Source organism: Balaenoptera physalus (genome assembly GCF_965194825.1).
Source record: "Balaenoptera physalus genome assembly, chromosome: 10".
Lineage (NCBI taxonomy): Eukaryota > Metazoa > Chordata > Mammalia > Artiodactyla > Balaenopteridae > Balaenoptera > Balaenoptera physalus.
Genome location: NC_138889.1, coordinates 112,026,582 through 112,040,152, shown reverse-complemented (window position 1 = coordinate 112,040,152; position 13,571 = coordinate 112,026,582). Strand labels below are relative to the sequence as shown.

The 13,571-nt window shown below is 59.3% G+C and overlaps 1 protein-coding gene and 1 long non-coding RNA gene across 2 annotated transcripts; one reads left to right on the top strand and one right to left on the bottom strand.

Moving 5' to 3' along the window:
- Positions 1-132: 132 nt before the first annotated feature.
- On the bottom strand, positions 133-1,217 carry PHLDA2 (pleckstrin homology like domain family A member 2; the record flags this gene model as incomplete). The annotated part of the gene is made up of 2 exons (XM_082477699.1): positions 133-547; positions 811-1,217. The coding sequence occupies one exon, from the start codon at positions 1,215-1,217 to the stop codon at positions 822-824; it is 396 nt and encodes a 131-aa protein (XP_082333825.1). The 3' UTR covers positions 133-547; positions 811-821.
- Positions 1,218-2,229: 1,012 nt separating this feature from the next.
- On the top strand, positions 2,230-13,252 carry LOC309668199. The gene is made up of 2 exons (XR_014268120.1): positions 2,230-4,104; positions 4,506-13,252. It is a non-coding gene; the product is annotated as an uncharacterized lncRNA (long non-coding RNA).
- Positions 13,253-13,571: the final 319 nt, after the last annotated feature.

The window sequence follows — 13,571 nt, the reverse complement described above, 5'->3', positions numbered from 1 at the left end:
TAACAGTGTTCATTCAAAGAGCATTTCCTTGCCCTTCAGACACCTGGGGTGGCCGCTCCCCCCAACCAACACACACTGAATGAAGGGGCCACCCACTGGCCTCCCGCAGGAAGCTCACTGCACCACACCGGCTGGTAGAAAAGAGAACAAGTCAGGTAGTTTATTTGGAATGGACACATTGATTATATATATATATATATATATATATATATATATATATATATATATATATATATACACACACACACACACATATATATATATACATATGTATGTGTATATATATTAAGACAGATGGTTTTAACACAAATACCATCAAAATAAATACATAGATAGTCCAATAATTTAATGCACCCGCACAGCGGGGGCGAGGCTCCGCGGCTCCGCACGGGAGGGTCCTTCTCTGCCGGGCAGGGACGCAAACCCCGGGCTCTGTCCTCGCCGTGGTCGGTGGCTGGGGGCCGCCGGGGCTTCCGCCGCTCCGGGCATCCCCTGAGCTCCTGCCGGCGCGGCCCGCGTCCGGCCCGACTCGTCCAGTGTGTGGCTCCTGTGGGGAGAGGGGGCAGGTTCAGGGAGCTGTGCCCGAGTCCGGCGGCTGAGCGAGCCGGGGTCCAGCCCGTTGGTCTCCCGAGGCCCGGACACGGAAGGGGCAAGCGACGGCTCCTGCCGCGCGCCCCAGCCGCGCCGCGTTGGCGAGGCCCCCAGTCCCCTCTCGACAGCGTCCCCTAGACGGGGCAGGACCTCCCCACGACGTCCGAGGTCGAAATCATCCTCCCCGAGGACCGCGTCCGGCGGGCGGGCGGCACTCACCGCGGCGGCGCTCAGGGCGCGCGGGCCGTCCCGGCCTCGGGCTGCCCGACGGGCGCGGCGCGCTCCTGGCGGCTGCGGAAGTCCTGCAGGGCGCGGCGGTTCTGGAAGTCGATGAGCGCCAGTGTGATGGCCGCGTTCCAGCAGCTCTCGCCCGCACAGCGGAAGTCGATCTCCTTGCGGTCGGTGGTGACGATGGTGAAATAGACGTACTTGCCCGTGCGCTCCACGCAGTCCACCTTGAGGATGGAGTGGAAGCGCAGCTCCTTGGGGCGCGCGCCGGGGCCGGTGGGGAACAGGCTCAGGCATTCAGGGGTGAGCACGCCGCGCTTCTTCTTCCACAGCTGGAACAGGCTGTCGCTGCGCTTCTCCAGCTCGCCCTCGCGCAACACCTCCCCGGGGGTCTTCATGTCGGCCGGGTGCAGCTGGCAGAGGCGAAGGCGCTCCGGCGGTGGCGGCCGCTGCAATGAGCCCTGGCTCCCCGGCGCCGTGTTTATAGCGGCCCCGCCCCGCGCGCTCGGTCCGGCCCGCCCCGGGCACGCCCCCTCTCGGCCACGCCCCGCGCCCCCTTCCTGGGCCCAGCCCGCCCCGGTCACCCCAGCCCGGCCACCCCGGGGCTGCGCGCCGCATCCCCACCCCAGGTCGCCGAGGTCGCCCCCCTTCCCCTTGTCTGCTGCCCGCGCCCCCCTTCCCCGCTCCCCCGGCGCCCCAGCCCCCCGGCCCCGTGGGGCGACTCAATGGCCCCCACCCCGCCCCGGACGCCGGCCCCACGGAGGAATGCGCTGCGGCCCGCCCTGCCCGCGGTGACTCACTGCCGGGGAGCCGCGGGAAGCGCCCGCGGCCGGGGACGGCCCGGGGCGCCGTGACGGCGGGGCCCAGACCCCCACCCTCCAGGCGCCCCGACACCCAGCCCTGCCGCTCGCTGGGCAGATGCAGTCGCGGCCCCAGTTCCTCCCACGCCCCCGGGGAGACCCTTCGGTGGCCCTGCCCCAGCCGGCCTTATCTCCCATCTTGCCACCCGCCGGCCGGCGCGCCTGGGACGACCTGCCCTCTTTCCCCTGGGTCGTCGGGCCGACCGGGAGAGCAGGTGTTCTGAACTTCAGTTTTCTCTTCTGTAAAATGGGGGACAATGACACTTGTTGGATTAGGCAACAAACGGAAAACGCTAGAACAGCTCCCCTTAGTGTTCAGTAAGTGTGAGGGCCGCTCCAGCTCCCTTCAGGGGGCCTGTCCTGCTCCCTGGGCCCTCCTGGCAGCTGTACGTGGGGGGAGGGAGGACGCACCGGCGGACCCGCCAGAGGTACTGGGAGCCCAGGGGGCGCGGAGTGCGCTGGTGCGTGGGGGGCAGAGGGGGCTTCGGCCTGGGCCGGGGCGGGGGCGGCTGAGTCATGCCCTGCCAGCAGGACAAGTCTTTTTATTTACCCTCTTCCTTTAAAGGGTTTAGTAGGAGCAGGAAGTGATCGCTGGCTCCTCCAGGGTTGGGGGGTGGGGTGGGGAGCCGGCAGGAGGGAATCTATGGGGGTCCCAGCCGCTCCAGGGCCCCCCACCTTCCAACACCCCACCGGGCTGTGACCCGGGCAGGAGGTGCAAAGCAAGGGGAGCAAGGACACAAATCCGTTGGGGCTGTGAGAGCCCCGCCCCCTCCTGGTGCAAGATGGAAACGCAGGTACCCTGGTTCAAAAAGTATGAATGATATTTTCAAGACTGTGAAGGCAGAGCATGAAGCCAATGTGGGACCTTCTGGGTGCAGGCCCGTCAGGCCGGCCGTGGAGCCAACCCTACCCCACCTGCCCCCGCTCTGCGGCCTTGGGCAAGTCCCAACCCTGGCCCTTCAGGGTCACCGTGAGGAATAAGGTACACCGATGGCTCAGATGAGTGGCTTGGGCCAGGCCTGTGCGGATGGACACACCCACCTGTGCGTCCAGGGCACCTGTCAGGGGTGTGGAAGAGGGTAGAGGGGTGCCCAGGACTCTGGCCTGCGGGAGGGAGCACAGGACAAGCATAGGGATGCTGGTCAGGGTTGGGGGGAGGGGCAGAACTGGAATCGGCAGGCCCGTGGGACGGAGGCCAGAGGGTGAAGGGAGCACAGGGTGGGTGGGTGGGGAGACAGATCTCCCCTCAAGACAACACAGCGCAGACTTATAAGGGGGTGAGCTCCCCATCACTACAGGCATCCCAGCAGGGCTGGTAAAGGGGATTCCAGCATCAGGCAGGGTGAGACTGCTGATCCGCCTTCCCGCAGGCTCTCTGTCCTGAGGGGGCCCTGGGCTGCCGGGGCCACAGGAGAGGCAGGCCAGGGGCCAGGCTGCTGTGAGCCCCCTGTGTGTCCAGCGCTCTGCCGGGACCCCTCCGAGGCCCACCAGCCCGTTTCCCCCACCCGGGGGCCAGTCATTGGAACCTCAGGGCCAGGCGAACCACAGACACTCGGCACTGCTTAAGCACCTACTGTGTGCCTGTAGGCCTGGCTGGTGCTAGGAGCCCGAGGAGAGGGGAGAGGGGAGAAGCCCTGCCTGCCCTGGGGAGTACGAGGTTGGGGGTGGGCAAGAGGACAGCTTGGAGGTCTCCTTGGGGAGGGCGGGGTGCCACGGGGGGATTCCCAAGGATCCCAGGTGAGCGAGGCCCAAGGTGGGCATTCTTCCGGCCCCATTTCACAGACGTGGTAGCGGAGGCCCCAGGGAGGGTGGGGCAAGAGAGGATGTGAGAGACCTTGAAAACCAGGCGAGGCCAGGTGAGCTGCACTTCGCCACGCCCACCCGGCGCTCCTCTCTTTGTCCCCATTGGCCAGGCCTTTCTGGGGAGAGTCAGTCGGTGACCAATGAGCTGGGGGTGGTGGTCTAACAGGTGGGCGTCCACAGGAGCTGGGAAGGCAGGTCACAGGGGGTGGGGAGCTCACTGCCACTCTCCCCGGAGGATGGGGATGGGCTAGGGGGAATCCCCCCCAGGCAGCTTCACCACCAACGGCCCCCGCCCCGGGGGGCCTGGAAACCCCTCCAGCCAGAGGCCCGTGGGCCGCCTGCAGCTGCCTGGCCAAACCAGCAGGAACCCAGAGCAAGGAGGGGACCCTGTCCCCATCCCCGAAGCAGGCCCGTCTGAGGGTCCCTCTGGAACAGGAGAAGGAAGCAAAGCGCTGACCTTGCAACCCCAGTGAGGCTCTTTCTGGGGGACAGCCCTGAGCCGTTTGATAGCTAGGAGCCCGGAGGACCCCCCCAGGCTGGCTTCCTGCAGGGGACCGAGGCCCCCAGTGCGGATGTGGGCTGCACCCACAGCAAGCTGCGGCCCATCAGGGCGCCAGGCCAGGTTGGTGCTGGGGAGGGAGGAGCCCCAGCCTGAGGGTCAGGGGCCTGGCACCCTCGGGGAGGCCCATGTGGGCCCTGCTTTCTTCCTCAGGGTCACCCCATGAGGCGGGGGGCCGCTGGGTTGCTTTCTTGGTGTTTGCAAGGAACGGGTGGGGCTTCTCAGAGAAGTCAAGTGGCTCAGCAGAGGTCACCCAGCCCGCCAGTAGGATTCAAATTCATCCTATCGCACCCCGAGCCTGGGGGCAGGAACTAGCCTCTGCCCGAGGGGCTGAGCAGGTTCTGGGCTGAGGATGTTTGGTGGCTGCGTCTGAGACGGGGCGGGGCCAGCGCCGGGCCTTTTGCCTCGAGACAGTGGCGTCAGAGAGCGTAGGTCTGAGCCAAGTTTACTAATATTTATCCAAGGGCTGCATCCGGGATTCACGCAGAGCCTGAGGGGACCTCCCTAACCTGTCCCACCAGGCAGACAAGAGACTGGTCCCCAGACATCCGGCTGGGGACACCTGTCATCCCTTCCAGCTGGGTGAGGATGTCAGGCAGCTGGGGCAGAGAGAGGGCACCTCTTCGAAACTTCTCGAGTGAGGTCATTTCCCCGGCGGTGATATCCCCAGCGGTGACGAGGCCAGGCCCTCCAGGCTGTGGCCCAACCAGCCTGGGGAAAGGAAGCTGAGGAAGCTGTGCATCACGGCAGCCCCTGCGCCTGGGGCTCGATACCATGCTCTTCCTGTGGGCGGCAGTGCTCAGGGACAGCCCTGAGGACGGGCCCCCTGCTCCCCTGCCTGGAAGACCCCCTCCTCTTGCCTCTTCTAGGAAGCCCTCTGGGATTGCCAGGGCACACCCTCGGGCCTGCTCCCACCAGCCACATGACTGCCAGGCCTTGGAGTTCCATTGCCCGCTCCATGCAAGCCTGGGGAGGCCCGGGGGAGGCCCCAGCTGCCGGGAGGTGCAGCACCTGAGAAGTGGCCTGATGTCACCTGACCTGAGCCCAACATAGCCCATTGGCCGTGGCCTGTGACTCAGGCCTGCCCTCAGTCCCTCTCCCCAAAGCTGCAGCCTGGGAAAAGTGAGAGGCCCAAGGGCGGGAGGCAGGAGGCCAGTCCCCACCTGGTTTCAGGCTCTGTCAGCCTGGCCCCACCTGGTTTCAGGCTCTCACTGTCAGCCTGGCCTTGGTCTCTCAGGGCTGTGTCCCTCGTCCCTCTGTCTGGCTCCCTGAGCCCCTCAGCTGGAGTCCGACAGGCAGGCCCCACCTCACAAGGCGCTGGGGATCGAATGAGAAACTGACACACCACCCAGAGCGCCTTTCCCCTCCTTGGGTCCTGGCAAGCTCCCGTTCACCCCTCAGCACCCTGCTCAGAAGTCACTACCAGGGCTTCCCTGGTGGCGCAGTGGTTGAGAATCTGCCTGCCAATGCAGGGGACACGGGTTCGAGCCCTGGTCTGGGAAGATCCCACATGCCGCGGAGCAACTGGGCCCGTGAGCCACAACTACTGAGCCTGCGCATCTGGAGCCTGTGCTCCGCAACAAGAGAGGCCGCGATAATGAGAGGCCCGCGCACCGCGATGAAGAGTGGCCTCTGCTCGCCGCAACTAGAGAAAGCCCTCGCACAGAAACGAAGACCCAACAGAGCCATAAAAATAAATAAAAAATAAATAAATTTTTTTAAAAAAGAAGTCACTACCAGCTCCTAAAATGCAGTGACAATGTCTTAGTCTTTGGGGCCCTCAGGGCCCAGCCCAGGCACTCAGAAAGTGCTTTTGGAAATGAGTGGACCTAAAAAGCATCTACCTCCCTGTCCAAGAGACCCAGCTCTCTGCTCAGAGCAACTGACGTTGGTGGAGACTGTCTGTGAAACCAGAACACCTCGGGGCGGGGTGGGGGGGTCTGGTGTCAGGGACAGGGCCAGGCTGGTCCAGGCCTGGGGGGGCTAAGAGGAGGGGCCTCTCCCATCGTCACAGAATGCGGAGGGGGTAGGGGAGCCAGCTGTCATTCCTGTCACTCAGCAAAGACTGCCCAGGGCCTGGTTCACGGGGACAAGGGACCTTTCTGGAATCTCGGATGAATGTATGAACAAAACACAGGAAAGGAGGGAGGGCGAGTGGGCAAGGCATGGCCGCCACCCTCTGGACGGTGCTCAGCCCTTGCAGCTGCCTGGGCTGCGTCATCACAGGACAGATAGGACGTCTTGCTCCCGCCCAGCCCGACCCCAGAGACTGTGCAGCAGGTCTGGGGTGGGACCCTGTCATGTGTATTTTTTTTTTCTCTTTTTGGTCATGTGTGTTTTATTTTTTTCTTAAAGATTTATTTATTTAGGCCGTGCCGCGCAGCATGCGGGATCTCAGTTCCCCGACCAGGGATGGAACCCGTGCCCCCTGCAGTGGAAGCGCTGAGTCCTAACCACCGGACTGCCAGGGAGTCCCTGTCATGTGTATCGTAATCAAGTTCTTTACTACTTCAAACATTTGCCAAAAGAGTTACCAACTGCTGACAGAAAAAGTAAAAAATGGCTGAAATTATTTCAAACTTCTGAGCGCTCCTCTCTCACGACCCCACCTCAGGTCCACTCTTGATGCGGTAAATAACCTTTGATCCTTTTTACTGGGTTGGCCAAAATGTTCGTTTTTTTCCGTAAGATGGCTCTAGTAGCGCTTAGTTGTCTTTAACTTCAAAACAATTTTGTTACGTTGTATTGTGACAGCTGTCGTATCAGCGTGCACTTAAAGATACCAAAATTGGTGAATTTTTCTGTAGCCATTTTAATACTGAAGATGGAAGAAAAAAAAAGCAACATTTTCGGCATATTATGCTTTATTATTTCAAGGTAAAAACGCAACTGAAACGCATAAAAAGATTTGTGCAGTGTAGAGACGGTGCTGTGACTGATCGAACATGTCAAAAGTGGTCTGTGAAACGAAAAATGGAAGTGGTGTGTTCCCCACCCCTCCCTGCACCCATGTGCCTGGGCTTCCCTTTGTTTCCCTTTTCCACTTACCCCCCTCGTGTGTGTCTCTACAGCCACCTTGCCACTGAGCCGTAAGACAAATGTACAGGGAGAAGCAAAGTCTATAGAACATAGTCTTTGTAAGGGACTGAAGTGATCACTGCTTTTGGGTGCATTGAGGGATTATCAGTACTTCTGGCTTTGTGAGGGCTCTTACGTTTTGTCTGAAAAACCAAAGGGCTGTCAGTAGGGAGCTGTGTGGAAGGTGGGGCTCTGAAGTGTATTTTGGAAATTAATCACCACCCTCTCCCAAATTATAGAATTTTTAAACAACAAAGAAGCTGTGGCCCTTTCCACTCTCTCCTGGCCTCTGGTACTGCTCCTCTCTGCCTCGTTGCCTGCATTCCATGGCTTGAAACCTCGGCCTGGTGTGGCTCCTTCCTTTTCCCTCTTTGTCAAACCCTCTTCAAAGGAGTAACAGGTGAGCGGACTGGGTCAGCCCAGCCACCTTCCCAACTGTGGTGTGCGTGTAACACATACACAGGGTGGATGGAAAAGAGGCTGCAGATTAAAATACACTCCCCCTAAAAAGGGGAAGGGGGAGTGTGACACTTTCTTTCCATGTTCAAGTGAAAATAAATAATGTACCCTGCAAAAAAAAAAAAAAAAAAAAAAGTGGTCTGTGAAGTTTTGTGCTGGAGATTTCTCGCTGCACGATGCTCCACGGTCAGGTAGGCCAGTTGAAGTTGAGAGCGATCAAATCGAGACATTAACTTAGAACAATCAATGTTATATACCACGCGGGAGATAGCCGACATACTCAAAATATGCCGACATACTCAAAATATCCAAATCAAGCGCTGAAAATCATTTGCACCAGCTTGGTTATGTGAATCGCTTTGATGTTTGGGTTCCACGTAAGTTAAGCGAAAAAAACCTTCTTGACCGTATTTCCGCATGCGATTCTCTACATAAACCTAACGAAAACGTTCCGTTTTTAAAACAAATTGTGACAGGCGATGAAAAGTGGATACCGTACAATAATGTGGAACGGAAGAGATCGTGGGGCAAGCGAAATGAACCACCACCAACCACACCAAAGGCCGGTCTTCATCCAAAGAAGGTGATGTTGTGTATAGGGCAGGATTGGAAGGGAGTCCTCTATCATGAGCTCCTTACAGAAAACCAAACGATTAATTCCAAGTACTGCTCTCAATTGATGAAAAGTGCCCAAGCACTGGATGAAAAGTGTCCAGAATTAGCAGAAAACGCATAATCTTCCATCAGGATAACGCAAGACCGCATGTTTCTTTGATGACCAGGCAAACACTGTTACAGCGTGGCTGGGAAGTTCTGATTCATCCGCTTTATTCACCAGACATTGCCCCTTCGGATTTCCATTTATTTCGGTCTTTACAAAATCCCCTTAATGGAAAAAATTTCAATTCATTGGAAGACTGTAAAAGGCACCTGGAACAGTTTTTTGCTCAAAAAGATAAAAAGTTTTGGGAAGATGGAATTATGAAGTTGCCTGAAAAACGGCAGAAGGTAATGGAACGAAACGGTGAATGTGTTGTTCAATAAAGTTCTTAGTGAAAATGAAAAATCTGTCTTTTTACTTAAAAACCGAAGGAACTTTTTGGCCAACCCCATAAAAAATGCATTGGCGTTACCTCAAAAAATTAAGAATAGCATTATCATGTGATCCAGAAATTCCACTCCCGGGTCTGTCCCCAAAAGAAGTAAAGCAGAGACTTGAAGAGATGGTTGCACACCCGTGTTCACAGCAGCTATCATTCACAGCAGCCGAAGGTGGAAGCACGTGCCCGTCCGTGGATGAATGGATACACAAAACGTGGTCCATGTACACAATTACTCAGCCTTAAAAAGGAAGGAAATCGTGACACAGGCTGCAATGTGGATGAGCCTTGGGGACATTATGCTCAGTGAAATAAGGCAGACATAGAAGGACAAATTCTGTCTGATTCCACTCACACGAGGTCCCTGGAGTCATCAAATCCTTAGAGACAGGAAGCAGGATGGTGGGGGCCAGGGGCTGGGGGAGGGGAGAGGAGGGGAGTGTTTAATGGGGACAGAGTGTCAGTTTGGGAAGGTGGAAAGTTCTGGAGACGGATGGTGGGGATGGCTGTACAATATTGTGAATGAACTTAATGCCACTGAGCTGGCTGCTAGAAATGGTTAAGATGCTAAATTGTATGTAATGTGTATTCTAGCACAACTTAGAAAATGTGAATACCCAGGTCTGCACAGACACGAGCTTGCATTTTTAATCTGTTTGATAGAAAGGGAGGCAGGTCTTGTTTTCTTCTAGGTCGTGGGTGTCCCCCATGAGTCCGCCTCCCTTCCACCGGCCACACTCCGTCATCTAATCACCTCCTGTGCTGGGTGGGCCTCAGGCTGCAGTTCCCGTGAGCAATGTTGCCGGAGTGTCTGTGTGCCGCCGACCATACCCGTATGTGCAGCGTTTCACCAGGGCAGTTGGGAGGACATGAATTGCTGAGTTAAACACGTCACAACTCTGACAAGGTTGCCTGAAAACCAATTTACAGCCCTCCTGACCGTCAGGGTGCCCGTTTCCCCAAAGCTGGCCTAACAACGCATGCTCTGTATTACCAATTGTGGCCCAAACTGGGGTCCGGTCTCCGCAGGCATTTCTCTGCGCCCCACATGTCTGCCGTCTTTGCTCTTCACATGCTTGTGTCTGTCTGAAAAGCTTCTGTAGGGGGTGACGGTGGCCCTCCCCCAACAGATGTGTCCGTGTCTTCATCCCAGAACCTATGAATGTGACCTCATACAGTAAAAGAGTGAATAGGGTCCCACTCACGTGAGGTCCCCAGAGTTGTCATTCACAGAGACAGGAAGTAGACGGTGGGGGCTGGGGGAGGAGGAAGGGAGTGAGTGTTTAACAGGGACAGAGCGTCAGTTTGGGAAGATGGAAAGTTCTGGAGATGGATGGAGGTGATGACCTTATATGGCAAAAGATGCGATTAAAGTCATGACCTTGAGAGGAGGAGTTGCTCCTGGATTATCGAGAAGCCTGAATGCCAGCACACGGGTCCTCATCAGAGACACAGGAGAAGAGGAGGCCACGTGACAACAGAGAGAAGCTGGAGGGACGTGGCCACAGCCCAGAGATGCCTGGAGCCCCAGAAGCTGGAAGGGACAGCAGGATCCTTCCCTAGAGCCGCTGTGGCCCTGCCAACACCTTGATTGTGGATTTCTGGCCTCCAGAACTGTAAAAGTGTAAGTTTCTGTTTGTTTTAAGCCACCCAGTTTGTGGTCAGTTGTTGCAGCAGTGACAGGAGACTGATACAGCCCCCAGGGAGTCTGGTGCTGAGCCTGCCCCGCCCTCCCATTCCACACCTTCTCACCCTCCCCTGGGCCTGCAGCGCAGTCTGATGGCAGATGAGGACCAGACAAGAGTGACAGGATTGTTAGCTGACCATGGGTGGTGAAGTCCAGGCTTCCCAGGGACCACCGGTGAGTTTTGAGCCGGGTTTTCAAGGATGAGTAGGAGTTCTCCACATCACCTGGTTTCCCCAGGCACAGACAAGGAGACGGAGCTCCTCGGATGTCTGGAAATCCAGATGGAAGTACTTCCTGGCCAGGAGGAGAGCCAGAGGCCAGGAGAGCAGCTTTGGGATGTTCAGAGGGGCCTGAGCCGGTGGGACCTGGCCAGTGGGTCCCCTCGGCCCCTCCTCTGGGTAGAGACTCTGTGCTTTCTTTGGACAATCAGCCCCTCACCAGGCACCGCAGTCTTGGGGCTGGTCTCTGCCCGTGGCCCCTCCCATACACCAGCCCCATCCTGGCCCCCCACCCATGAGCTGCTGAGGGGCTGGGCGTCCTGACCCAGGGTCCCCAGGCCCACCTACACACCACCCCAGGTATCTCATGCTCAAAACAGTGTCCCCTTGTGCCTCCCACTCTGCAGGCCAGAGGCCAGGCGCCCTCTTCCCTGCTTCCTGAAGTCCACCCTCCCCCTTCTGTACCACCACCTGCCCGCCGGCGCAACTCCTGTCCCAGCCTCTAGCCCGGCTGCCTGTGGCCATCTGCACGAGTGTCCTGGGGCTACTATAACAAATGACCACACACTTTGAAGAACACAGATCTATTACCTTCCGGTTCTGGAGGCCAGACAGGATGGGCTGAAAGCCTGAGGAAAGACCCCGGCCCAGCCCCTTCCTGAGCCCCTTCCTCAGGTCCAGTCTCCTCCCATCCTCCTTGGAGCCCCTCAGCCCTGCCCTGTGACGGGACCCCAAGGACCGGGCCTGGGGGTGCCTCTCACAGTCCCCTCCCCCACTTCCACTGCAGAGCTGGGAAAGGTGACCTGTCCAGGTCACAGAGGGTCACAGCCTAGGGGGCTGGGCCCCGTCCTCTGCTCGGTTCTCCTCCTCCTCAGGAGGTCAGGGTTCTGGTCCCTGGGAGGGCAGCTCCAGGAGCTCTGCTGGGACCTTCCAGCCCCCTGCCAAAAACGGGGCCAAGGCAGAAGAGCCCAGACCACGCTGGCCCAGTGCCTGCCCCCCGGAGCCTGCCTGCCCCCCGAGACGCACGCCCCAGGCTCACTGAGGCCCAGAGCAGGAACCGGGCTGGCGGCGTGGGCAGCCCTGCCCGTGCCCGGGCTCTGAGTAGCAGGGCGGCTCTGGCCTCCCGCGCCGGGCTTCCCCTCCCGGGTCCCCAGGCTGGCAAGTGATGGTTCTCCTCACACCCCAGATGCATGAGCTGCGGAGGCTGAGGCTTGGTGGGCACCCCCAGACTTCCAGAGGAGCCCTGGAGAAAGCCCCCGGCCCGAGCGGGAGGGGCCCGCAGAGGGTGTGTCTGTGGGGTCTGCTGCCCCTGTCCTCCTGGGCCTGGCCAAGGTCCACAGACCCCACGAGCCCGGAGCCCAGCTGGGCCGGGCCAGGCCAGGCCTGTTAGGTTGCCACGGAAAGTCACATCCGGCCACCGCCCTCGAGCTGAGTCTGTGTGGCCAGGCTGGCTCAGTGACTGGCCGGGCGGTGACACCTCGGGGCGGGCGGGGCCTCCACCAGGCGCACCAAGGTGACTTGGCCTCGGGGTGTGTCCGAGCCTCACCCGCCCGGCGGCCTGAGGAGGCGGGGCTGAAGGGGGTCTCCAGGGTCAGCGCCCAGTGGGAATCCACAGACAGAGGGTCCCAGGCTCCGAGGCTGTGAGGCGGATCCCAGGTAGACAAGGCACCCGGAGAATCACACCAAGTTCAGAGGGACCGAAAGCTCAGCCAGGGCCGGGGAGGGGTCCTGGAGGTCCTGCTGTCAGGGGCCTGCCGGCTGGGTTTGGGGTCATGGGCTCCCCCCCGCCACGGGGCTCTGCCCTCTGAGCTTGGGGCTGGGAGGACGTGTCCGCCTCCACAGGAAGGAAACTGCTCGGAAGGGCTCGGAAGCAGGGGCCAAAAGTCCAGGTGCGGCTGCGCCAGGCAGGCTGTTGGCAGGGAGCCAGGGGCCACCCACGCTTGGGACAGTGCCCTTCAGCAGGGCCCCAGCCCCCGAGACGGCCCCTGCTGCAACCAGGGGCTTGGCTGGCGGCGAGGGGCTCCCTCAGGGTGCAGCTGGAGGTGGCCCCTCTCCCACGGGGCCTCTGCAGCCCACCCAGCATTGCCCGGCCCACTGGGCACTCAGAGGCGGGGGGGGGTGGGCGGGGGTGTGTGGAGGAGACAGTCTGAGCAGAGGGCAGGTCAGAGGTCAGCAGCACTACCAAGACAGCCCAGCTGCCCACCTCTAGGGCAAGGCTTGGAGGAACCCCCCCTCTACCCTACGCGGCCCCCGCAAAAGCGCTCAGGGAGCAGAAGCCCAGCTTGGCCCGTGACAGCCTGAGCTTACAGAAGGGAGCCCTTGGGCTTCCCTGGTGGCACAGCGGTTAAGAATCCACCTGCCAATGCAGGGGACACGGGTTTGAGCCCTGGTCCGGGAAGACCCCACATGCCACGGAGCAACTAAGCCCGTGCGCCACAACTACTGAGCCTGCGCTCTAGAGCCCACGAGCCACAACTACTGAGCCCGTGTGCCACAACTACTGAGCCTGCGCGCCTATAGCCTGTGCTCCACAAGAAGGGAAGCAACCGCAACGAGAAGCCCGCGCACAAGAGCAGCCGCCGCTCGCCGCAACTAGAGAAAAACCCACGCAGCAACCAAAACACAACACAGCCAAAAATAAATATATAAATAAATTTTTTAGAAAAGAAGGGGGCTTCCCTGGTGGCGCAGTGGTTAAGAATCCGCCTGCCAACGTAGGGGACACAGGTTCGAGCCCTGGTCCGGGAAGATCCCACATGCCGCGGAGCCACTAAGCCCATGCGCCACAACTACTGAGCCTGAACTCTAGAGCCCGCGAACCACAACTACTGAGCCCGCGCTCTAGAGCTCGCGTGCCACAACTACTGAAGCCCGCGCACCTAGAGCCTGTGCTCCGCAACGAGAAACCACCGCAATGAGTAGCCCCCACTCGCCGCAACCAGAGAAAGCCCATGCACAGCAACAAAGACCCAATGCAGCCAAAAATAA